The 26,932-nt window shown below is 42.2% G+C and overlaps 2 protein-coding genes across 6 annotated transcripts in view; one reads left to right on the top strand and one right to left on the bottom strand.

Moving 5' to 3' along the window:
• Positions 1-20,452, top strand: part of LOC106603308 (stAR-related lipid transfer protein 13) — a 46,070-nt gene extending 25,618 nt beyond the window's left edge. Inside the window, exons 4-13 of one of the 3 annotated variants that reach the window (XM_045717037.1) lie at positions 225-1,552; positions 8,017-8,190; positions 9,935-10,094; positions 11,910-12,108; positions 13,064-13,274; positions 13,792-13,906; positions 15,724-15,945; positions 17,218-17,435; positions 17,682-17,858; positions 18,107-20,452. In XM_045717037.1, the coding sequence (XP_045572993.1) occupies positions 225-1,552; positions 8,017-8,190; positions 9,935-10,094; positions 11,910-12,108; positions 13,064-13,274; positions 13,792-13,906; positions 15,724-15,945; positions 17,218-17,435; positions 17,682-17,858; positions 18,107-18,224 (2,922 nt within the window). In that variant the 3' untranslated portion in view covers positions 18,225-20,452. Of the gene's footprint in view, positions 1-224; positions 1,553-8,016; positions 8,191-9,934; positions 10,095-11,909; positions 12,109-13,063; positions 13,275-13,791; positions 13,907-15,723; positions 15,946-16,048; positions 17,573-17,681; positions 17,859-18,106 lie in introns of those variants that run through there. The other 2 variants (XR_006769628.1, XM_045717038.1) reach the window with 2 other exon arrangements.
• A 44-nt stretch (positions 20,453-20,496) lies between these two features.
• Positions 20,497-26,932, bottom strand: part of LOC106603307 (relaxin receptor 1) — a 43,859-nt gene continuing 37,423 nt past the window's right edge. The window contains exons 8-18 of one of the 3 annotated variants that reach the window (XM_045717039.1): positions 26,254-26,325; positions 26,078-26,152; positions 25,168-25,239; positions 24,180-24,251; positions 23,979-24,050; positions 23,620-23,691; positions 23,463-23,534; positions 22,568-22,749; positions 21,986-22,396; positions 21,567-21,779; positions 20,497-21,460 (exon numbers count right to left, since the gene is read on the bottom strand). In XM_045717039.1, coding sequence (XP_045572995.1) covers positions 21,264-21,460; positions 21,567-21,779; positions 21,986-22,396; positions 22,568-22,749; positions 23,463-23,534; positions 23,620-23,691; positions 23,979-24,050; positions 24,180-24,251; positions 25,168-25,239; positions 26,078-26,152; positions 26,254-26,325 — 1,510 coding nt within the window. In that variant the 3' untranslated portion in view covers positions 20,497-21,263. Of the gene's footprint in view, positions 21,461-21,566; positions 21,780-21,985; positions 22,397-22,567; positions 22,798-23,462; positions 23,535-23,619; positions 23,692-23,978; positions 24,051-24,179; positions 24,252-25,167; positions 25,240-26,077; positions 26,153-26,253; positions 26,326-26,932 lie in introns of all 3 variants that reach the window. The other 2 variants (XM_014196821.2, XM_014196822.2) reach the window with 2 other exon arrangements.

Here is a 26,932-nt window from a genome sequence, read left to right as displayed (position 1 = left end):
TGAATAGTCACTAGATCCACTGCTATTGTTACATGCGTCTGACTTTGACAGTATATCTGAGTTTGCTGGATGGCATTGTATATTATCATTGTTTTATATTCCATTTTACATGCTCAAGTAAGTCTATATTTACTTTGCACGTAGACATAGCCCTTGTCAATGTAAATTATCCATGCATAACCATATTAAAAAATGCACTCTAATTGTTCTCTCATCTGATGCAGAGTGAATATTCTGAGGGGGATGACCTGTGTGCCATCAGTGACCGCTGGGCTTTCCAACGAGAGAGTAAGACGTGGTCGCGACTGCGTACCCTTTCCCCGCACATCTCCCCCAGCGTGGAGGTCCTCTCCTCCACCACCCTGCTCCCCATGAGGGCCTCAGCCAGTAGCGAAAGCATCCTGAGTGACTTCAGTAACCTGGAGGTCACCTCCACCCACAGCAGCAGCAGCCTGAGTGTGGAGAGTGCCAGAGAAACCACGTCCAGCAGGGGAACCCCCTTCAGTCAGGTCACCAGCACGGCAGAGCCCTACACCCTCACCTCCCACCATGAATCCCGTGGCTCCCAATCTCTCAACGGACCCACTCTGAGCAGTGAGGACCAATCTGCATTTCCCAAAGACCTGGTTACTGTTCCTGTCTACAGAGAGAAGACCAAGAGGTGTTCCAAGACCTTCCTGAGGAGAATGGAGTTGTTCAAGAGAAAAGAGAAAGAGAGGGAAGTAACAGATGGCCAAGTTGTGACCACTCAGCTGCAGCTCCCACTAACCCCTGGCAGTATGCATTGCACTCCCAATGAAAGTCTACCTGGTTTAAAAAAGAACACTACAGATAATAGCAGTGTAAATTACAGCGGAAAGGCCCATACGATCTGTCGGATTACAGCCAGTAGGTTCCCAGTTGTGGACAGAGCTAAGGCGAAGAACAGTTGGCTCTATCTAGAGGACTATGAGATGGGAGGGTGGAAGGGATCTAAACAGGTTAGTCAGAAGAGTGGCTATGGAAATGGACTAGATTGTTTGGTTCATCTGCCAATGGACCACAAGTCAGGAACGTTCCCCAAATCCCTATCCATCGAGAGCCTGTGCACTACTTCCAACTTTCACGAGCTGGGTGGATGGCAGATGGAGGACGTCCTCTCCTTGGGCAGCAGTCAGGATTCCCAGGACTTGTTTCCGAGAAGAAGGAACTTGTGTTCCTCCATGGGGAGCATCTATGACAATATGCCTGAGGCTAGTGGCAGTTCAGATGAGTTGAGAGAAAAGGTATTTCAGCATCTGGATGATATCCTTCAACATGTCCATGGCCTTCAGCAGAATATAGACCAGTGGTGTCAGGAGCTCAATGACGGGCATGAGGAGGAGGACAATGGTGAGACCAGAGAAACAGCATGTTCCTCCAGCCTCCATTTTGAGGAGCAGTCTATGTCAGATGTAGGCACAATGGCCAGTGACTACGACAGCACAGGAAACTCATTGAATGAGGTGGAGGATGTTGAGATGAGAGAAAGGAGGGACTCAGGAGTGGGCGCTTCCTTAACCAGGCCAAGCAGGTAAACATACACTCAGCTGCCAGTTTATTAGGTACATAGTACCAGGTCAGACCCTGCTTTGCCTCCAAACAGCCTGAATTCTTTGCGGCATGGAAACGTTGCTTAATTGGTATCAAGGGACCTAACGTGTACCAGAAAAACATTCCCCATATCATTACAACACCAGGTTGACACAAGTCAGGATGGGCCATGGACTCATGGACTCATTCTACTTATGCCAAATCCTGACTCAAATCAATTGTTATTTGTCACATGCTTCATAAACAACAGGTGTAGACTCAGTGAAATGCTTACTTAGAGGCCCTTCCCAACAATGCAGAGAAAAAAGAGAAATAGTAGAAAACAGTAAAAAAAACATTTGAAAAAATTATAACACAAGGAATAAATAAATAGAAAAAGTACCCAATTGTCATACTTACGTAAAAGTAAAGATACCTTCATATAAAATGATTCAAGTAAAAGTCAACCAGTAAAATTCTACTGGAGTAAAAGTCTTAAAGTATTTGGCTTTAAATATACTTAAGTATCAAAAGTAAATGTAATTGCTAAAATATACTTAAGAATCAAAAGTAAAAGTATAAATCATTTTAAATACCTTATATTAAACATACCAGATGGCACCATTTTCTTGAAATTATTATTTATGCATAGCCAGGGGGCAAGCTCCAACACTCAGACATAATTTACAAAAGAAGCACTATGAGTGTGCAAAGCTTTTAATTTGTTTAACACTTTTTTAGTTACTACATGATTCCATATGTGTTATTTCATAGTTTTGATGTCTTCACTATTATTCTACAATGTAGAAAATATTAAAAATAAAGAAAAAACATTGATTCAGTAGGTGTATCCAAACTTTTGACTAGTACTGTAAATGTAGTGTCACTGTGGGGACGACGACGTCCTCAATGCACTTATTAATGAAGCCAGTGACTGATGTGGTAAACTCCTCAATGCCATCAGATGAATCACGGAACATTTTCCAGTTTGTGCTTGCGAAACAGGGCTGTATCTTCATTGGACCATTTCTGTATCGAGTGCGTCACTGGCACACCCTGTTTGAGTTTTTGCTTGTATGCCTGAATCAGGAGGATAGAGTTATGGTCAGATTTGCCAAATGGAGGTTGAGGGAGAGCTTTCTCTCTGTGTGTAGTAAAGGTGATAGAAATGAGGTAAAACGGATTTCAATTTTCATGCATTAATGTCACCGGCCGCTAGGAGTGCCGCCTCTGGGTGAGCATTTTCTTGTTGGCTTATGGTCTGATACAGCTCCTTAAGTGCGGTCTTAGTGCCAGCATTGGTTTGTGGTGATAAATAGACAGCTACAAAAAATATAGATGAAAACTCCATTGGTAAATAGTGTGGTCTACAGCTTATCATGAGGTATTCTAACATTACAGATCACACAGATCACACTTGTTGCTAACAAGGAGACACACACCCCCTCCTCTGAGCTTCCTCGATGCAGCCGTTCTGTCCTGCTGAAGTATAGAAAAAACAGCTAGATTTAAACTGAGTGTACAAAACATTATGGACACCCTCCTAATACACCCCCCCAACGGGAAATTTTTGAGTGTAAAAAAGCCAGCAGCATTGCAGTTTTTGACACAAACTGGTGTTTCCCACCATACCCCGTTGAAAGTCACTTAAATCTTTTGTCTTGCCCATTCACCCTCTGAATGGCACACATACACAATCCATGTATCAATTGTCTCTAGGCTTAGAAATCCTTCTTTAACCTGTCTCCTCCCCTTCATCTACACTGATTTGAAGTGAATTTAACAAGTGACATCAATAACAGATCATAGCTTTCAAGTGGTTTCACCTGGTTTGTCTATGAAATTGAAAAAGCAGGTGTCCTTAACTTCTTTGGGATAGGGGGCATGATAAACGGCCGGATAAAAAACGTACCCGATTTAATCTGGTTACTACTCCTGCCCAGAAACTAGAATATGCATATAATTAGTAGATTTGGATAGAAAACACTCTAACGTTTCTGAAACTGTTTGAATGGTGTCTGTGAGTATAACAGAACTCATATGGCAGGCCAAAACCTGAGAAGATTCCATACAGGAAGTGCCCTGTCTGACAATTTGTTGTCCTTCTGTTGCATCTCTATCAACATTACAGCATCTGTGCTATAACGTGACACTGTCTAAGGCTTCCATTGGCTCTCTAAAGCCGCCAGAAAGTGGAATGGGGTGTCTGCTGTCTCTGGGCAAAGTACAGCAGCAGAGTTTGTAAGTGGTCAGCTTGGGGACAGTGAGACTGAGATGCGCATTCACGAGACTTCTCAATTTTTTTCTTTCAGCCTTTGAATGAATACAACGTTGCCGGTTGGAATATTATCGCTACTTTACGAGAAAAATAGCATAAAAATGAATTTTAAACAGTGTTTGACATGCTTCGAAGTACGGTAATGGAATATTTTGAAATTCTTTGTCACGAAATGCGCTCGCGCGTTACCCTTTGGATAGTGACGTGAACGCACGAACAAAACGGAGGAATTTGGATATAACTATGGATTATTTGGAACCAAAACAACATTTGTTGTTGAAGTAGAAGTCCTGGGAGTGCATTCTGACGAAGAACAGCAAAGGTAATCCAATTTTTCTAATAGTAATTCTGAGTTTAGTGAGCCCCAAACTTGGTGGGTGCCAAATTAGCTAGCCTGTGATGGCCGAGCTATGTACTCAGAATATTGCAAAATGTGCTTTCGCCGAAAAGCTATTTTAAAATCGGACATAGCGATTGCATAAAGGAGTTCTGTATCTATAATTCTTAAAATAATTGTTATATATTTTGTCAACGTTTATCATGAGTAATTTAGTAAATTCACCGGAAGTTTTCGGTGGCTATACTAGTTCTGAACAACACATGCTAATGTAAAAAGCTGTTTTTTGATATAAATATGAACGTTCTTGAACAAAACATGCATGTATTGTATAACATAATGTCCTAGGAGTGTCATCTGATGAAGATCATCAAAGGTTAGTGCTGCATTTAGCTGTGGTTTGGGTTTATGTGACATATATGCTTGCTTGGAAAATGGCTGTGTGATTATTTGTGTCTATGTACTCTCCTAACATAATCTAATGTTTTGCTTTCGCTGTAAAGCCTTTTTGAAATCGGACAATGTGGTTAGATTAACGAGAGTCTTATCTTTAAAATGGTGTAAAATAGTTGATTGTTTGAGAAACTTTAGGGTGTTTTCTATCCAAAGCCAATAATTATATGCATATTCTAGTTACTGGGCAGAAGTAGTAACCAGATTAAATCGGGTACGTTTTTTATTCGGCTGTGCAAATACTGCCCCCTATCCCCAACAGGTTAATATACCATGTCCTTGTTCAGCCACGACTCTGAGAAACATAGGATTTTACAGTTCTTCAGATCACATTGATAGTCTCGAACAGAGCTCATCCAGTTTATTCTCCAGTGATTGCACGTTCGCCAATAGAACGGAGGGTAGAGGCGATTTATCCTCTATCCGATGTAGTCTCGCAAGGTCTCCCACACGTCAGCCTCTATAGCACAGTCTCCACCTTCGAGTGTCAGGGATTTGGGCCTGGTCCGCCATAATCATGTCTTTTAACCAACTCATTGACGTAGAAGTTCTCGTCCAAATGGAGGTTAATGATAGCTGTTCTGATGTCCAGAAGCTTTTTTCAGTCATAGGAAAAGATGGCAGAAACATTATGTACAAAAGAAGTTAAGATAAGCGGGAAAAAATACTCAAAATTTCACAATTGATCAGGAGCCTGTAAAACGTCCGTCATTCCCTCTGGTGCCATCAGCATAATGCAACAGGAACCAGGAATCGTCAGACCAGGCAATGTTTTTCCACTCCTCAATTGCCCAGTGTGTCACATCTGCTCCTGCTGCACCCTCTGGTGTTCGTCCTGTGTCTTCTTGACCTGCAGTTACTCCCCCTGTACACTCTCTCTCTCTCCCTCTCCCTCTCTGTGTGATTGTGTGGTTGGAGACAGGGGTACTGGAGTCAGAGCAGATCCCTACCAGCTGCAACTTGTTCCATAATCAAGACCTCTACAAATACTCAGTCCTGCCACTTCCGCTCTGCCAAATTGTAATCTCTGCTCATTACTGCTCTGTTGCTGGCTCCTGTTCCACATCTCACCACCCAACTACCTTGCTCCTGATTTTACTCACCACCAGTACCTTGGATGGACCTGTTTACCTTGTTCTACTCAGCTAACTCCAACCTCAGTCTCCATATCTGTTTTTTCTGCAACTCATCCGAACTTCCCCGGATCTGCACTCCATATCTCCCTGTGTAACAATAAATATTTGGTTCATTCATGTCACGCCCTGACCTGAGAGAGCTGTTTTTCTCTGTTTAGTTAGGTCAGGTGTGATATGGGGTGGGCATTCTATGTATTTTATTTCTATGTTTTGGCCAGGTATGGTTTCCAATCAGAGGCAGCTGTCTATCGTTGTCTCTGATTGGGAACCATACTTAGGTAGCCCTTTTTCCCTCCTTGAGTTGTGGGATCTTGTTTTTGTGTAGCTGCCTTTGAGCAGCCCCAGAACGTCACGTTTCTTTCTGTTTATCCTGTTTATTGTTTTGTTCGGTTTCACTTCTAAATAAAGGATGTGGAATTACCGGCACGCTGCGCCTTGGCTTATTTTTGACAGGGAGTTCGAGGACAGTGATCGTGACAGAAGATCCCACCACAAGAAAGCCAAGCAGCGTGCGCTTGCTGGGAAGACGAGCTGGACCGGGGAGAACCAACATCAAGGGAAGCACGAGAGGCATCCCCCAAAACATTTTTTGGGGGGGCACACAGGGAGTTTGGCAGAGTCAGGGTGGAGACCAGAGCCAACTCCCCGTGCCAGCTCCCACCGACGCTCTCCAGTCCGGAGCCTCCAGCGACGCTCTCCAGTCCGGAGCCTCCAGTGGCGCTCTCCAGTCCGGAGCCTCCAGCGACGCTCCCCAGTCCGGCGCCTCCAGCGACGCTCCCCAGTCCGGCGCCTCCAGCGACGCTCCCCAGTCCGGAGCCTCCAGCGACGCTCCCCAATCCGGAGACTCCAGCGACGGTCTGCAGCCCGGAGTCTTCAGCGGCGGCCTGCAGCCCGGAGTCTTCAGCGGCGGTCGGCAGTTCAGAGCCTCCGGCGATGATACGCGGTCTGGCTCCACCGGCGACACAGAAGCGGGGGGATCAGCGGGCGGTGTGGGGGCTACGCCTCGAACCAGAGCCGCCGCCAAGTATAGATGCCCAACCGGACCCTCCCCTATAGGTTCAGGTTTGCGGCCGGGAGGGGGGGGTACTGTCACGCCCTGACCTAAGAGAGACGTTTTTCTCTGTTTAGTTAGGTCAGGGTGTGATATGAGGTGGGCATTCTATGTATTTTATTTCTATGTTTTGGCCAGGTATGGTTTCCAATCAGAGGCAGCTGTCTATCGTTGTCTCTGATTGGGAACCATACTTAGGCAGCCCTTTTTCCCTCCTTGAGTTGTGGTATCTTGTTTTTGTGTAGCTGCCTTTGAGCAGCCCCAGAACGTCACGTTTCTTTCTGTTTATCCTGTTTATTGTTTTGTTCGGTTTCACTTCTAAATAAAGGATGTGGAATTACCGGCACGCTGCGCCTTGGATTATTAATGACAGGGAGTTCGAGGACAGTGATCGTGAAAATTCATCCCTGTTTCCTCATCTGAGTCTGCTCTTGGGTTCCACTGTGTCGCTCCGCTTAACACAGTGTTGGTGATCGAGTGCCCACTGCTTCTTCTTATTTTTAGCTAATACGAGTGGAACCCAGTGTGGTCATCTGCTGCAATAGCCCATCTGTGACCAGGACCGACGAGTTGTGCGTTCCGAGATGCAGTTCTACACACCACTGTTGTACTGTCTGTTTGTGCCCCACCTGTTCGCTTGCACAATTCTTGCCATTCTCCTTCGACCTGTCATCAAGAGCTGCTTTCGCCCACTGGACTGCTGCTGACTGAATGTTTTTTTGTTTGTCACGCCATTCTCGGTAAAACCTAGACACTGTCATGCGTGAAAAGCTCAGGAGGCTGGATGTTTCTGAGATACTGGAACCGGCGCGCCTGGCGCTGATGATCATGCCACACTCAAAGTCGCTTAGGTCGCTCATTTTCAATCGAACAGTAACTAAATGCCTCGATGCCTGCTTTATATAGCAAGCCACAACCACGTGACTCACTGTCTGCAGGAGTGAACCATTTTTGTGAACGGGGTGGTGTACCTTATAAACTGGTCACTGAGTATACATTATTATACATATTATGTTATAAACATGAAGATAACATGTTCAGGTTCATCCATATTTTACATTTTAAATAGCTCTTGAAGTTTAGACAGAGTATAATAGACACATGAATGAAACAATTTAACCGTCTCTAAGAAATACCACAAATGGATGCTCATAGCATCTCTATCAATCAACATTCATCTTTATTCCCATTACATTTCCCCTCTCTCTAGGAAGCTACGGTGGTATAGTTTCCAGAACTCTCACAAGCCGAGCCTGACTTCAGCCTCCCAGGAGATTAACCGGCAGTCAGCCGCTCAGCTTAACCTGCTGCAGAAGTTCTCTCTGCTCCGGCTCACTGCTATCGTGGAGAAGTACTGCGAACCCAACAAACATGGCTGGAGCTGGTGAGTGGAGGGCCCTTGGGAACTGGAGAGTGGAGACTGAAATTGAGATAAAGGCCAATACGTAGGGAAGTGCACTCTATGCACTCTATTATACTGACCTTTGATATGCATTTAACCAGGGAATGAAAGGTTCATTTCAAGAGATTCATGTTTCCAATTTCTCAGAAGCAAGTATTGCTTTGTTTGTGGTCAGGATGTTGCTTTTTAAAATTAATTGTATTCAGTGTTCCATATGGCAAAGCCTTTGATCTACATGTCTGCAGCTAATGTATAGTATTATAACAGTTAAATCTGCTTTTCATAAAGATGGCTGTTAAAAAGTTTGATTTGTACAATTTCACAATCATCTCTCGTTCAGGCTCTTATTTCCTATTCGGATGACTCATGCTTCTCCAAAATAAATCACATTTTCCAACATAAAGAAACTAGGTAGCCTGGCGGGTAGGAGCGTTGTGCAGTAACCAAAAGGTTACTGGATCGAATTCCTAAGCTGACAAGGTAAAAACCTGTCATTCTGCCCCTGAACAAGGCACTTAACCCACTGTTCCCCAGGCGCAGATGATGTGGATGTCGATTAAGCCAGCCCCCCACACCTCCCTGATTCAAATGCGGAAGACACATTTAAATTGAATGCATTCAGATGAACAACTGACTAGTTATCCCCCTTTTCTTTGCAATGGCCATTTTAGGACACGCTCAGTTGTCAGCAGTGAATTAGCAGGTTTTATTCTCCATACTAAAAGGTTCCAACTTTAATTTATCTCCCCTCTTGTACTGTCACCCAATTAAGCTTCATCCCTCAGCTGAAAAAGCATTTTTTGAATATTCATCAGACAAAATGGAAACCGTTAGACCAAACAGTTTTCATTAAAAAAAGACATCAGATGTCCAGGGAAAATATCTAATGTTACCTGTGGTCAGGCACGTGCACTGATAGTCTACCTGTGCTTGAGCACCTACCCCTTGCCCTCCCACTCGCCAAATGCAGTTTTGGGAGGGGATATAGTTTTTTGTATACAGTTTTTGTCGTTGTTGTTCTGATCCAACTGCCCGCAAGTTGACGTCACGTCATCAAGTTTGCCACCCCCGCCCCGGACCCCGTCCGTTGATTGCGCCTGTTGGTCTTGATAACACTTGATAACACTTGATTTAAATCATCATCAATATTCGTTCTGGTTGGCTGATATGTGCAGCAGAGAGAGGCAGAAAGACATAAAGAGGAGCTGCACCTATGACCCAACTCCCTCCTTTCTTCAGTTGGGAGTTGCACATGTGTGTCAGCAGCAGCCACAGAGGTAGTCGACTTTAGCTAACCACCATATACTAAAATATTCACACAGGCTACTAGCCAGCCAGCCATATATCAGGAGTTGAAATATTATGAATATTATATTATTAAGTTATTATTTAGGAGCACTGAAGATGAATCACAATCAATAAAAAAGTTATTGAGCTAGCTAACTAGCAGATGTACATCAATCATCAACATTATGATCAGCGATAGCCCACCCTTTTTGCCCGATGTCATTCATGTCTTTAGGAGGTAACTAGCTTGATTACAATTTGTGATGAGTGAGTGTGTTGTTGCGGAAATAAATAGGAATATGCAACAAAAAAATACATCGCTACAGTATGCTATGAATTTCGAGATATGAATTATTACATGTATTTCAGCTAACAACCTATATGCTGATATCTACATGAAAAGATTAAATCTAATCACCCCTTTCCTCCGTTTTGGCAGGTCAATTCCTAAGTTTATGAATAGAAGTAAGGTCCCTGACTACAGGGACAAGCAGGTTTTTGGTGTCCCACCAATCATCAATGTCAAAAGGAGTGGGCAACCCCTACCCCAGGGCATTCAGCAGGCCATGCGCTACCTCCGCAGCCAATGTCTGGAAAAGGTACAGTCACTCTCATCCCCTCAAAGTGATCATATGTTCCCTCATGCTACATTGTGTGTATGACCTTATAACTTTAGTATGTGTTCCACTCTAGATATATTATGTTATTTCCATTGTAGTGAGATTTCATGTAATTGGTGATACATTATATATACACTGCTCAAAAAAATAAAGGGAACACTTAAACAACACAATGTAACTCCAAGTCAATCACACTTCTGTGAAATCAAACTGTCCACTTAGGAAGCAACACTGATTGACAATACATTTCACATGCTGTTGTGCAAATGGAATAGACAACAGGTGGAAATTATAGGCAATTAGCAAGACACCCCCAATAAAGGAGTGGTTCTGCAGGTGGGGACCACAGACCACGTCTCAGTTCCTATGCTTCCTGGCTGATGTTTTGGTCACTTTTGAATGCTGGCGGTGCTTTCACTCTAGTGGTAGCATGAGACAGCGTCTACAACCCACACAAGTGGCTCAGGTAGTGCAGCTCATCCAGGATGGCACATCAATGCGAGCTGTGGCAAGAAGGTTTGCTGTGTCTGTCAGCGTAGTGTCCAGAGCATGGAGGCGCTACCAGGAGACAGGCCAGTACATCAGGAGACGTGGAGGAGGCCGTAGGAGGGCAACAACCCAGCAGCAGGACCGCTACCTCCGCCTTTGTGCAAGGAGGAGCAGGAGGAGCACTGCCAGAGCCCTCCACAATGACCTCCAGCAGGCCACAAATGTGCATCTGTCTGCTCAAACGGTCAGAAACAGACTCCATGAGGGTGGTATGAGGGCCCGACGTCCACAGGTGGGGGTTGTGCTTACAGCCCAACACCGTGCAGGACGTTTGGCATTTGCCAGAGAACACCAAGATTGGCAAATTCGCCACTGGCGCCCTGTGCTCTTCACAGAAGAAAGCAGGTTCACACTGAACACGTGACAGACGTGACAGAGTCTGGAGACGCCGTGGAGAACGTTCTGCTGCCTGCAACATCCTCCAGCATGACCGGTTTGGCGGTGGGTCAGTCATGGTGTTGGGTGGCATTTCTTTGGGGGGCCGCACAGCCCTCCATGTGCTCGCCAGAGGTAGCCTGACTGCCATTAGGTACCGAGATGAGATCCTCAGACCCCTTGTGAGACCATATGCTGGTGCGGTTGGCCCTGGGTTCCTCCTAATGCAAGACAATGCTAGACCTCATGTGGCTGGAGTGTGTCAGCAGTTCCTGCAAGAGGAAGGCATTGATGCTATGGACTGGCCCGCCCGTTCCCCAGACCTGAATCCAATTGAGCACATCTGGGACATCATGTCTCGCTCCATCCACCAACGCCACGTTGCACCACAGACTGTCCAGGAGTTGGCGGATGCTTTAGTCCAGGTCTGGGAGGAGATCCCTCAGGAGACCATCTGCCACCTCATCAGGAGCATGCCCAGGCGTTGTAGGGAGGTCATACAGGCACGTGGAGGCCACACACAATACTGAGCCTCATTTTGACTTGTTTTAAGGACATTACATCAAAGTTGGATCAGCCTGTAGTGTGGTTTTCCACTTTAATTTTGAGTGTGACTCCAAATCCAGACCTCCATGGGTTGATAAATTGGATTTCCATTGATTATTTTTGTGTGATTTTGTTGTCAGCACATTCACCTATGTAAAGAAAAAAGTATTTAATAAGATTATTTCATTCATTCAGATCTAGGATGTGTTATTTTAGTGTTCCCTTTATTTTTTTGAGCAGTGTATGATAATGCATTGAAGTTTATGAATTATGCTAATACACCAGTGACATTAATAACAGTTTTTCTCTACTTTTCCTGTCAAGGTTGGCATTTTCCGTAAGTCTGGGGTGAAGTCTAGGATCCAGACTCTGCGGAAGCTGAATGAAAATTCTCCAGACCATGTGAGCTACCAGGGCCAATCAGCCTATGACGTGGCTGACCTGCTGAAACAGTACTTCAGAGACCTGCCTGAGCCCGTCCTCACCACCAAGCTCACTGATACCTTCCTGCAGATCTACCATTGTGAGTCAGTGGCTCTAAGCCAGGGAGGGTAACTGGCGGCCTGTGGGCAACCCCCCCCCCCCCGTTTTGTAGGCCCATGGATAAATTTACAAAAACGCCCCCCCCACAAAAAAACCGTTACTCTTGAGAGTTAGAATAGTGCAATTTTGAAAGGTAGTTGTGCATCAGTAGTTTTTGTCTTGTTATGTCAGTCACTGAAAGTCACTGGGGCCCCTCATGAGGAGTTCAAATTTTTTGTAGTCCCTAAGTTGCCCATCCCTGCACTAAGCGCTCCCCACCCACTCTGGAAAGCACTGAACTCCTGTGTCTACTTCAGATTACCCCTCAGCACATAATTCTCAGATTTAAATCATTGACTAGATAGTCTCCTCTGAGAAGTCAATCAGCTTATTGAGAGGCATAATAATGATACAGTACTCTATGATGTCCCCCAGCTAGGATTTTACAGCTGCAGTTAGGATTTATAGAGGTTTTACAAACATGGCATTAAGTCATCATCTAGATTTGATGTCTGGTTGTAATCTATATGGAATGTCTACTGCTATAATTACCAGGTTCATTCAGATGTCATCAGTTTCTTCATTATCATGCTAAGATCTTAAAACGTAAAAAAATAAAGGAGAGCTGCACACTCTAGGATCTCAGATGCAAAAATGTAATGTCCAACGTTTCGACAGACAAGCTGTCTTCATCAGGATATAATGACAAACACTGCGGGGTGACTCATTTATATAGTGTCAAAAGACACACACAGGTGTCTGTAATCATGACCAGGTATCATGACCTGATATCATTGGTTAATTCTCATATTTTAAAATAGCATCTTAAAATGAACATAACAATTGACGTTCAGACACCAGCTTTGGTCTGTGTTCTCAGTCAAATTACCATCTTACACATCAGAACATCAGAGATTCCAAAGATGGTGATGGTATCTGTCATGTGTATTTCTCAGGTGTCCCTAAGGACATGCGTCTTCAGGCAGCCCAGGCTGCAGTCATCCTGCTGCCTGATGAGAACCGGGAGGTCCTGCAGACCCTGCTCTACTTCCTCAGTGACATCGCTTCTGCTGAGGAGAACCAGATGACAGCTGGGAACCTGGCCGTGTGCCTGGCCCCCTCCATCCTGCACCTCAACGTCTCCAAGAAGGAGGGCACCTCCCCTAGGTATGTACTGGTATGCGTGTGTCTGTATATGTGTGTATCGTGGCATGTATTGATTTGTTTTGGCATGTGCTGCATGGCACTTAATGCCTTTGCAGCTGGATCATTGTTTTTAAATGACGCCCAGAGCTCCCTCTGGTGTATTCTCTTGCACTCCTACATTCATCACCATTAGGAAACATGAGTGCTTTAGTGGCTCCGCTATACCCATTCTGATTGATGATTCAAGTCAACATTTTGTACAAACAAAATTACCTAGGACTGACAGTGTTGGACCAGTTGTTTTCCTCTGGGTTAAAGAAATGCCCCAACATTCTGCTTATTATCATCCTCATGGATGTGTCATGTCAAAATGGACCCTAAACAAAACTACAGAGGTCAGACAGTGTTGGACCATTCATTTTCCTCTTGACTATTTCCTCATCAAAATGCTGCATATTGACAACATTGTACTGTGATTGAACTCAAAGCTTAGAGGATGATTGTGATGTGTGTTGACAGTGTTCCATCTTTCTGCCAGGTTAATCCACCGAAAGGGGGCAGGTGGAAAACCAGACCACAAGGACCTGAGTGAGAACATGGCTGCCAGTCAAGGACTCAGCCACATGATTGTGGAATGCAAGAAATTATTCCAGGTATAATACAGAATAGTGAATCTATAGTCCTTGAAGTAAATTATCTCTGTTCTGAATAGCATGATCCTTCCGGACAATCAGTCTCTAACAAAACACCATCCAGCTGCATTGACTATTGTTAAAAAAAATGTGACCCATTTAAATACTGGTTTATTTTTAACCTCTTACATCTAGACGTTCCGCTAGCGGAACACCTGCTCCAATATCCAATGATAGGCGTGGCGTGAATTACAAATTCCTCAAAAATACAAATTTTTTTCAAACATATGACTATTTCACAGCATTTTAAAGACAAGACTCTCCTTTATCTAACCACACTGTCCGATTTCAAAAAGGCTTTACAGCGAAAGCAAAACATTAGATTATGTCAGCAGAGTACCCAGCCAGAAATAATCAGACACCCATTTTTCAAGCTAGCATATAATGTCACAAAAACCCAGAAGACAGCTAAATGCAGCACTAACCTTTGATGATCTTCATCAGATGACACACCTAGGACATTATGTTATACAATACATGCATGTTTTGTTCAATCAAGTTCATATTTATATCAAAAAACAGCTTTTTACATTAGCATGTGACGTTCAGAACTAGCATACCCCCCGCAAACTTCCAGGGAATTTACTAACAATTTACTAAATTACTCACGATAAACGTTGACAAAAAGCATAACAATTATTTTAAGAATTATAGATACAGAACTCCTCTATGCACTCGTATGTCCGATTTTAAAATAACTTTTTGGTGAAAGCACATTTTGCAATATTCTAAGTACATAGCCCAGCCATCACGGGCTAGCTATTTAGACACCCGGCAAGTTTAGCCTTCACCAAAATCAGATTTACTATTACAAAAGTTTGATTACCTTTTGTTGTCTTTGTCAGAATGCACTCCCAGGACTGCTACTTCAATAACAAATGTTGGTTTGGTCCAAAATAATCCATCGTTATATCCGAATAGCGGCGTTTTGTTCGTGCGTTCCAGAAACTATCCGAAATGGTAAATCAGGGTCGCGCGCATGGCACATTTCGTGACAATTATTTTTTAAATATTCCATTACCGTACTTCGAAGCATGTCAACCGCTGTTTAAAATCAATTTTTATGCAATTTATCTTGTAAAAAAGCGATAATATTCCGACCGGGAATCTCATTTTCTGCAAACAGAGGAAAAAACACAAAGACGGGGGTGGCCAGTGCACGCGCCTAAGCCCACAGTCCCTTGATCGGCCACTTGAGAAAGGCGATAATGTGTTTCAGCCTGGGGCTGGAATGACGACATTCAGGTTTTTCCCGGGCTCTGAGAGCCTATTGGAGCCGTGGGAAGTGTCACGTTACCGCAAAGATCCTTAGTTTTAGAAAGAGATGTCAAAGAAAGACAATAAATGGTCAGACAGGCCACTTCCTGTAAAGGAATCTCTCAGGTTTTGACCTGCCATTTGAGTTCTGTTATACTCACAGACACCATTCAAACAGTTTTAGAAACTTTGGAGTGTTTTCTATCCAAAGCCAATAATTATATGCATATGCTAGTTACTGGGCAGGAGTAGTAACCAGATTAAATCGGGTACATTTTTTATCCAGCCGTGAAAATACTGCCCCCTAGCCATAACAGGTTTTAAGAAAGATTTGTTTTAGAATGACTGAAATAATCATGTTATCACAGTGTACCGTACATAGAATAAATGTGATATCGGATATGAACTTGATGTACTTTCAGAGGAATTCAGTAGGCTACACTATACGTACATGAAAACCGCTATATACATCTCTGTAATTCATTAAAAAAATAACCCAATTTCCTTATTTGGTGTGACAGATCCCTCATGAGATGATGTTGCTGTCGCGGAACTCCTACGTCGCAGCAGACGCCCAGCCACTCCCTCTCTACGGCCTGGGCCTGAACATGAAGGGCAATCCTGTGGATTACAGAGCCTACCTGGAGGATAACATCCAAGCTGTATTGAGGGAGGCCATAGCAAAGAGCAAAGGATGGCACAGTGCCCCAGGCCCAGAGAACATAGAGCTGACCTACAAGAAGGTACAGCTCAGTGACTCTGCTGCATGCTGATACTAATGCTGTCTGTTCTCATACAAGAGCAGAATTTACTGCTCAATCATACTAATATTAGTTTTTCCTGCAGGCAGAAGCGCGTCTATCCTTTTGAGGGTCCTAAGCGAGATTTGGTTGGGGGGGCCCCTCCACCTCACGGGCAAAACATTTTAGTGCATTTCAGTGTTAAAGTTCATTTCCTGCAATTCTACTCATTTTGCCATGGGGTGTAACGAACATTTTGCAGTTTTAAAACAAATTTCATGCAATTTTACAAATCTTTCCATGGGCGGAGAGAAAATGTTGCAGTTTCAAAGGTAATGTCCTGCAATTCTACACATTTTGCCATTGGGTGGTGAGAAATATTTGCAGTTTCTAAGCTAATTTTCTGCAATTCTACACATTTTTTCATAAGATATTCGAGTGGGAGTGACTAACAAAATCAATGGGGGCCCCCTGGAGGTCAGGGCTCCTGGGCACATGCCCTGCGTGCCCGGTCGGTCATTTGGTGATGTTTACTACAAGGTTTAGATAGCTGACTAGACTACCTTAGCAATCAAAAAAAAAAATGTTGACATAGGCTAACTGAGTGACTGTCAGTGACTGACATAACGAGTGGAAAACTGCTAATTCACTTCCACATTTCAAAATTGCACCTTGCACCTTGTATTCTTCTTTTCTAACTCTTAACAGTAAGTTGAGACCCTGACTGAGTTCCATTAAAAAATAACTACAAATAATAATAATCAGGCCCCCGCCCCCTGATTCAGAGAGATTGGGTTAATTGCAGAAGACACATTTAATTTGAAGGCATTCAGTTGTACAATTGACTAGGTATCCTCCTTTCCCTTTCCATAATAATAATAATAATTATAAATAGATGGCTAATTATATATATATTTATGAAAATTTTTCAGCGTCATAAAATATATTAAATATTTTATTTCTAAATGTTTTGGGTTGGGGCCCCCTAGCGGTCATTCAATCACAGGAGCATGTTTGCCAAAAATTTTATTTTGAAGAGAAAATGAGTTTGAATTTTGCCCTACATTGTCACGACAGTATGGCCTTTAATCTTTGTATGACTGGAAAATGAATTTACCATTTGGCATAGCTTCTTTTGCTGTTGGAATGAATGAATCCTGGATGGAATGAATCCTGTCCACTTTGAAGAGTGAAGGCATGTTAGCTAGCTTGTTAAAGCTACAGTATACGGTTCAGTCCTGAACCATAAAATCACAATCCATTTGTTCTCTTCAGGTAGGGGACGGCCATCCCATCCGTCTTTGGAAAGTGACCACAGAGATTGAGGCCCCGCCCCAGACGGTGTTGCACAGAGTTCTACGTGAGCGCCACCTGTGGGATGACGACCTACTACACAGCCGTGTAATCGAGGCTCTAGAGGACAACACAGAGGTGTATCACTTTGTGACAGACAGCATGGCACCTCATCCCCGCAGGGACTTCGTAGTGCTGAGGTACGCATGACGGACGAGAATAGCTGTTTAATAACTGTCTGTCTTGCCAGGTGCTCTATCCAAGGCCTCATTGGGAGACATGGACTGAAGGGCAGTGGCCAGAGACCAATCATTCTTATGTCTTCCCTTTTCTCAGGGTTAGTCAACAAGTTGTTGATTTAGTAAGGTGAATTGTTAAATCTTCAGGCTGTTGATTGAAACCAAAGATGAGAGCAATGACCCTTGCTCTATTTGTCTCCTGATTAGGCGGTGGTGTAGAGACCTTCCTCGGGGCCTATGTCTGCTAGTGTCCTCCTCTGTGGACCGTGACAACGTTCACCTGGAAGCGGGGCTACGGGCAGTGCTGCTAACCTCACGGTTCCTGATTGAGCCCTCTGGGATGGGCCGGTCCAGGCTGACGCACTACTGCAGAGCGGACCTCCGGTAGGAACCAGCTATGCATTCATCTCTATTGGACACCATGCTTTTTGTGATGATTTAAATGGCTAATTGATGCCTTCGCACAACATGTTGACCTCGAGTTCATGCAAATAATTTGCACCTTGCCATTTAAAAACAGTCATAATGTGAATGCTATTGATATGTCTTTCTGAGTGGGTGAACCTCCACTGTTATTGAAGTATGTAATTGGATCAGAATGTCTTATTTGACCTTGTGTTGTCATTTTTCAGGGGACGATCACCTGAGTGGTACTGCAAAGTGTTTGGCCATCTCTGTGCAGTGGAAGTTGCTAGGATACGGGGCTCCTTCCCTGTGCTCACAGCGAGAGGAACAGAGACAAAGCTTTGAGCTCTGAGATGGCCATACAGCCCACCTCAGACACGTGCTGCCTACGGCTCACAATTACTCACATTTAGAGTGCCAATCTGTAGCATTATGTTACATCTACCTGACAAACTCTCCACAGTGTCATCGACATAGGACTGTCAGGATGTGGACACTCAGATTGTACTGATTTCCCATTATGAGCCACTGTGGAATTGGTAGCAATATTCTAAACAAGTCTATGCATTAACTCACGATAACATATTCAAAAGTAATCTGAAGTAAATAAAATAGTTTATATATGCAAAATCCATTCTTGTGAAAGACTAGGTTAGATTAGGACAATTGTGTTGATAGCTTTACTTATGATACTTACATATCAGTTCCCATTTTAATGCTGCTGTGAAAGGAGCAAGACTAAAGGCGAGAATGCTAAAATGCCATGGAATAATTCAGGAGAGCTCTTTAGCAGCCATTCCTGTTTGTTCTGTATGCTATGCAATTTCTTCATGATAAATTCACAGAGCTAATATATTTTACTACTGTGATTCGCTGCGTCTCAAACATAAGAATGGCACCTTACCTTGCTATTTGAATATGATCCATGGTAGGACCATCTTAAAACAATTCCATATGTTAGCTTAGTAGACCCCCCTCCCAGGCCTTGCTTCGGCTGTACATTCTCATCAACTGCTTGTATTACTCAAGTGTTTATCATCACACACTGTATGTTAAACATCTCAAGAGGGGGCTCTACTCTGGACTTCCTGTTATGTCTCTTCCTTTTACTCCTATCTTTATAAGTCTAACTGGTTAAACTCCTCTCACTTTAATTTAGCTGCAGAGCTCTAGGGATCAGTCTTCTTCCCCAGATCTTCAGAAGTTTAAAAATAGGAACAGAGACATTTTTTAAATGGGCAAATATCTGTTCACCAAGGCCCAAACTATAAGATATAAGCGCGGAGGTCAAACGTTAGAATAAATCAAACTTTGATGTCAGTTAAATATTTATTCATGGGTAATTTGCTATCACAATGAGAAGGGGAAAGGATTGTAGCATGCTCCACGGTGGACAGACAGCCCGAGCTTTTGGAAACGTTAGTGTAGCTTGCTGATTGACTGTAAGTGTGGCAGGTAGCCTAGTGGTTAGCGCGTTGGGCCAGTAACCGGAAGGTTTCTGGATCGAATCCCTGAGCTGACAAGGTAAACATCTGTTGTTCTGCCCCTGAGCAAGGCAGTTAACCCACTGTTCCCTGGGTGATGTGGATGTTGATTAAGGCACCCCCCTGCACTGCTCTGATTCAAAGGGTTTGGGTTAAATGTGGAAGACACATTTCAGTTGAAGGCATTCAGTTGTACAACTGACTCGATATCTTCCCTATCTATTGTGTCTCAGTAATCAGTGTTTTATTTATGTCTGTATTATTGAGTCCTTGTTTGAGTCGTATGAATGTGACTACCAGTATGTAAGTGACTATAAGTGTCTCTACAGAATGTAACCATGGTCCATGGTCATATTTTTCTGTTGGGCATTATGTACAGGGATGATGTTTTGTTTGATCTAATCTTAATCCGAGTTATGCAATGACTGAATGCTTTTAACCTTTTTCAGTGTTGTCTTATGCCATATGCTTTACATACAGTACATACACTAGTAACCAGTGCTCCTAACTGGAATTACGCCCATTGAATAATTTAAACAATTGTGTGGAAACAATAACCATAAACACAGTTCTGTGAACTACAGTGTATTTTTAACTTAATCATTTTTTTGTAACACATAACAGGCTGTTGTAATTATCATTGAAGCAGTAGTAAATAATTTAACATCTTAGCCCACAAAGTCATTATCTAATTCGTCTCATCTATTACTCTTTATTCTCCATTTACTAACTATTTGTATTATACGGCTCTGACTGTAAACATATTACAAAAGCAATAGATGTTGTGAAAAGTGTATTCTCTCCCTAAATCCCCCGGCCCCTTTTTCACCCCCATAATTTGTTTTCTTGTTTATTTTCTTGTCACAGTTGAGCTTGAAGCAAGCCGTATCACTGCATCAGAATGTGACATTTACCAAATGTCACACACTAAAACCTGAAACATATCACTAATTTACACTGTTTCAATTCCATATTTGTTGATTTTTTTTATTATACATTTCTACAATGCATGTGCAATGAGTATACAAATCATTAAGAACAGTTGCTCTTTCCATGACAGACTGACCAGATGAATCCAGGTGAAAGCTATGATCCCTTATTGATGTTACTTGCTAAATCCACTTCAATCAGTGTAGATGAAGGGGAGGAGACTGGTTTAAGAAGGATTTTTAAGCCTTGAGACAATTGAGGTGTGGAATGTGTATGTGTGCCTTTCAGAGGGTGAATGGGCAAGACAAATGAAAGATTAAAGCACCTTTGAATGGGGTACGGTAGTAGATGCCTTGCTCTGATACCTGTTCCGAGGGCAAAGGGGGGGGGGGGGTGCAAATCAATATTAGGAAGGTGTTCCTAATGTTTGGTGTACTCAGTGTAATTTGGGTAGGGAAAATATGTTGATTCTGCACATCTGTGTTTACAGTAACTGTACATTATGTATTCACACAAAATATTTCACAATAAATTGGTTCCCAGAGAATTTGTTCTCATTTTTACATTTTAGTCATTTAGCAGACGCTCTTATCCAGAGCGACTTACAGTAGTGAATGCATACATTTCATAATTTTTATTTCCCGTACTGGTTCCCCGTGGGAATCGAACCCACAACCCTGGTGTTGCAAACACCATGCTCTACCAACTGAGCCACACGGTTCTCTTGCTGGTAAAGAATGATTACATCACTCCCCATATCAAATACATAAGAGCATGGATAGCCAACCCTCCTCCTGGAGAGCTACTCGGAATGCAGGCTTTGCTCAAGCCCTGCTCAAACACACTGATCCTATTAATCAGATGATCTGCAAGATCTTGATCTGAATCAGGTGTGTTCCAGAAGGACTGGAATAAAAGCCTGCATACCCAGGAGGGTTGGCCAGCTCCCTGACTGAGAGGTTCCTTTTTGTTAAGGAGGAGGGCTGGGGTTCTCGTAGACTTCAGATACTTTTTGGGAAGTTTCCCTGAGCCCAGTTTGTCTGCACTTGGCCTTTAGGCAGAGTTTCAGTCTCTCCTGGAAGGAGCTGGTGGTGATGGTGTACAGGATGGGGTTTAGGGCACTATTGATGGGCAGGATGAAGATCACCACCCATAGAACGATCGTTCCTGGAGGAAAGGGAGGATGAGGAGGAAGGGGATGAGGCCACAAAGATTAAACAAAATTATAGCCATTTAATAGTAGTAATCATACAACCACATGTATCTGGTTTACCTGCTATTTCCACTTGTAAAAGAGAGAGGATCTTTAGGAGAAATATAGGTGTCCAACACATGGCATCTGTGAAAACGATGAAGAAAAACCTCTTGGCTATAGAGACCTCCTTGTTGTAGACGGACTGTCTTGCTGTCTTAGCAGTTTTCTGTACAGAGTAAAACATGCTGGTGTAGGAGAAGACGATCATGACGAATGCAAAGAGATTCAACCCTGAAAGACAAAATGTGAAATACATACACTATAATATACTGTCCTGATATAAGCATTGAATAAAACAGAATTATGTCAGCAAAACCATAATCAGTGTAAAGCTATTGCAAAATCCAAGGCCTGTGGAATTGCATCCTCATTGTTATATTGTCCTCATTATCTTGCAGAATCCCCACCATCAGGGCTGATTCCTATGTTCCTCTTACCCAGAAATATTCCAGTGGAGTAGCATCGGGCACCTGGTTTCTCCATCTCGTCTGAGTGAAGTGGAAAACACACTCCATTCCTGCCGTAGTAATTCCCAAACGTCTGCTTGTCCCAAAGGGGAATGACGGCGATTATGAAACCCAGGACCCAGATGAAGATGAGGTAGCAGAGTGTCTGTTTCCGTCCGGCTCTGTAGTTGTGGAAGGGGAACACAATGCACAGGTACTTCTCCATAGTCATGTAGGTCAGAAGCATGACTGACACCTCAGTGGACAGCATGGCCAGAGAGCCAATCAACTGGCACTGCATGCTCTCCATCCACAGCTGGGCGTGTCTGTTGTACTCTCCACAGTATTTGATGTCGAATGCACCAATGAAGAACAGGTATACTCCCATCAAGCAGTCAGCACCTAACAGATGTGATGGATTTCAGAGCAATTAGTTCGTATGCATAGCTTTTCATGAGATTAGTTGTTTATGCACTGTCTGCTGCTCAATGTATCTCAAAAAATAATTAGTTGGCTAAGTACAAGTTATGTGAAGTAATTGCTGCCCTCATTGCGTTGAGGTAGTCTACTCACAGCACAGTGATATGATGGCCATGGTGTGGTGCTGGTTTTCGGATGCAATGCAAGACCGCAGGCATATCACAAAGACGTTGCCAAAGCAGATGATGAAGGCCACCACCCACACAAAAACGCGAAGGATGATGTTCGCAAGAAGATTCTCAAATGTTGAAATCCCGTCAGTGTTTGGCTTGCAACTTCGCACATTAGGAGAGTAGCCACAGTATTCAAATTTCTTAAAATAACTGGGTCAATAAGAAAACGATGACAATATCACAATTAATCACTTTTGAACAAACTTCCTTCTGAAGTTTTATTGATCATGTTGACAGTTTCACTTTTATATTGATATGGTTGACAGGTAGGTTTAGGGTATACAGTATGCTTTATCAGAGAATAATTAGCTGACAAATGGATGTAGTTAAATACAGTGCTGAATTGGCCTCTAACCAGGCTTTGGTACTTTGTATGCAGTGTGGACCTGACCTGTGCTGATTAAACATTGTTGATTAAACATTATTTGCAGTAACAAGACCTCACTACACGCCAAGAAAGATAGCTGTTCATTTTAGGCATCAATTTGCTGTATAGTGGCCTAATTAAGCTTGTATAAGCTGCTAATAAGTAAGTAGCTTATCAGACACTTTTAAATAGTCCTGTATTATGCATGCATACGAAGCCATGAATTCATTAGTTGTTGGTAGGTAATTGGCAACAAATGTTTAGACATTTACTCATACTATATTTAGCCCGTTTTTACCCTTTACAGTAAGCTACTTAAAAATTATGAAATTCCATTAGCAGCTTCTACAGGCTTAGTGCCTTGCTGTTTATACAGTATGGACACATGAAATTAAATGTTGATGTCATAAGAATAATAAATGAAGACATAAGATATACCGGTACTCACATATGGGCCAAGTTCCTAAGAGAGCGAAACATCTGAATACTGATGTTTGGTATGTCGATCTCCTCTATACTCCTGAGGGGAAACAGAAAAGTCACTATTTCTCAAATTCCCTAAAACTAGTAAACCATGTTACATAAGTATGAAATACGTTACTTACAGAGATTGCAAATTGACAAACATGTCAAACTGATCATCATAGATATGAGTCAGAGGGTTATTTGAGATGTTCCTGAGAGAAGAGGGGGGGGACGGGGGGGGGGGGGACGGGACATCAATACAGGGCAGGTTATATCACTTTGATTTATTTCCCCTCCACTCTGAGGTCAACATGTCCTCAATGCCAGATCGACGAAAAGTAAAGTTAATCAACTGAAACTCAACAATATAAAGTTATCATTTGGCCTACTTGATCGTACAAAGCGGATCAAACGCTTTCAGTAAATCCATAACGAGAACATCTTTCAAAACAATAAATATATCAGGGCTAGGATGCAAATAGTCATTGGATATACTTACAACTGTTTTAGGTTTTGAAGATTTGTAAATATAGTTGGTGAGAACTCCTCAATTTTGTTTAAAGATACGTCCCTGGAATGACAAAGTTTAAATTTAAATGAAGTTTAAAAATATTTTCAACAATGAAATACATTACTGCATTTGGACATATTACTACATTATTTGACCCATGTAATGTTGTGTGAAGTAGAGTTAACTCACAAGTCTATCAGGTTAGGCATGCCAGAAAATATTCCCTCCTCAATAGTTTGTATTCTGTTTTTTCGAAGAGCCCTGCAAAATAAATGTTTCTATAAGTGATCATTATTATTCAAGAACAGTCCCTACAAGACCAATGACATTACTTGAATAGTAGTAGGCCCACAGTCATTTGGATACACTGCTTGTTAGATTTGACTTGGAATTGTAATTTGATAGTAACGTTACTGTAAGTATTTCTTAAAGGAATGTACTATTTATACAGTATAAAAGCAAAACAAATGCTCTACTCCCACTAATACCTATCAAACTCGATTTGTGTTACCTGTTTGTTCAAATTTGAATTATTGATTTTACTCATTCCTCACCAGATGAAGTCCAGCCCTGCCTCAATAATTCAATACACTTAAGCTGACATCACAGGATACATATTTAACACTCAGGGTTGGATGAGTCAAAGAGCCAGAGGATTTCCAGGCTCTCAACCACCCATGGCCTCCCCTATCACCTTCAATTGAGAGAGCTAATGCACCCCATGTATATCAGATTGGAATTTTGCTTTCCTGACTACTCATTATTCTCACCATCACACATGGCCTTAGAAGCAATCGCCAGTGATAGAAACTGCCAACTTAATTTGTGTAGGCTCCAATGTTTTCTCTCCCTCAGACTGAATTTCATTACCAGCTGCAGTAGTGCAGATGCTCCAGACTGAAGTATATAGCTTTAACATAAGCACCATTTACCAGTCTTGGTTTTACACCAGAAAATGTCTCCTTAGAGTATGGCAGAATTTAATTTGAAATATAAATCCTATGAAAACCGAGCATGTGTCTTCTTTCATTGCGTTCATCTCTCTAGTGCAGATGGAATTGTTTCAAATGCAATTATTGACAGTAAGGCATTCTATCCAATTGGATTTGGTACAAAGATGAACAAATATTGTAAAGAAATTGAGGAAACGATATAATTTAAATTCAACAAAACTCACAATACTGTCAGAGTGGTGCAGTTTTGAAAGCTGGAAACCCACAAAGATGATATCTTGTTCCCCTCCAGTTCTCTGTGAAAAAGATGTGTCAGATCATTCTGGCATTAATGAATGATATCTGCATCGGTATCCGGTAGTTGGTAAACTACATGAAAAACTACATGAATTTCACTTCTGATCTCATGTGAAGTTAATGTAATAAAGTGTGGTCACAAGTAAAAGCAACATGTGACAACATAAAACTACATGTGAAAACATTTAAGCACATGTGAAAACCTGATCTCGTGAAATAAATGTAACATGGGGATGCAAAATTTCAACATATGATAACATGAAACTACACGTGACAACATTAGAACATTTTTTACATGTGAAAGTGCAAATGAAATTTTCACGTGAGAGATTTTCACGTAAAAAATGTTCATGTGTTCATATGTTTTTCACATGTGAAGCTGCAAACTCCACATGTGAACCTGCAGTTCACATATGAGGTGAAAGCATGTTATTCTCCTCATGTGAAAAGGTGGTAACATATGGTTTCAGATGTGAAGAACTGACCTCATTTGTCTTTTGTTATCACATGTGAACATCACATGTGAAAACAGAATGTATTTCAGATGAAAATCCATATGTGAAACTTCATGTAAAATATCATCATGTGAAGTGTTCCAAAACCACATGGTTTCACATGATTTCACATGTGAAATCGAGATTTTCATTGAGAAGTCATGTGGTTTTTCCGTATGGGTAATAATGAGTTTGTGAAAACAGATACTGTTGCAGAGTGATTATGGCAAACAGAGTCATAAATAATACACCTGATTATGAGAAAACAGGATTTAGAGTTGTCAAATACAATCAAATATATTATCCATCATAATGGGTTAGATGTTATTCTGTTGTTACTTACAGCCAGTTTAATCTAGGCATTTCCTGGCAGACAGATTTCTTGGGGATAGATTCTAGGGAATTGTTCAGCAAAGACCTGCAGCCAAATTAAATTACATTTAAAGAGCGTGTTGGTTAAATGATGTGTATCTCATGAGATCTTAATTAAAGTAATAAGCACAGTGGCATGATACTTACAGGAAAAATAACGATTTCAGCCCCTCAAACGATTTCTGTCTCAGAGATGCTATTCTATTTTCATCAAGAATCCTACACCCATACAGACCAGAGGAAAATATATCAATTTATTTGTCACACTAAACCCTATAATTGGCACATTACTTTAGAAAAAAATCTATAGAAAGCTTCTGCAGCTATACATGAGCTGTAATTACTGTGGTCAAAGAGAACAACGTTAATGAGCATTAGTTCATGGGCCATGATATACCATCATGTATCATACCTGAGGATTGTTAGCTACACCATAAATGTCACACTGTATCATACTTTATGCTCATTGCTTTCTTGGGAAAATAGAGTAGCACAAACAAGATTGAGGCATTTCATAATGAAGGTGGCTTTAAAGGGATAGTTCAAGATTTTAGCAATTCATCTGATCCCATAGACTTCCAGTCATTACGCTATTCCTCGTTAGCAATTGCACCAGAAACTACCTCCAACTTCCTTCAAACTACACACAGAGACATAAAAATGGTATCCATCAGTTTCCTGATTCTGGATAAGTAGAAAAAAGAACTATCCCTCGAACTATCCCTTTAAGGTCACTGAAAACAACCGCCCAGTGTAGCACATTTTCCAACAAGATATACACGTGTTTTTGTATCAATTAAATAAATACTGTCTACAATCTCATGAA

Source organism: Salmo salar, chromosome ssa04, assembly GCF_905237065.1.
Source record: "Salmo salar chromosome ssa04, Ssal_v3.1, whole genome shotgun sequence".
NCBI classification, from domain to species: Eukaryota; Metazoa; Chordata; class Actinopteri; order Salmoniformes; family Salmonidae; genus Salmo; species Salmo salar.
Note: the sequence above shows the minus strand (reverse complement) of the source record. Positions and strands in the feature narration are given on the sequence as shown.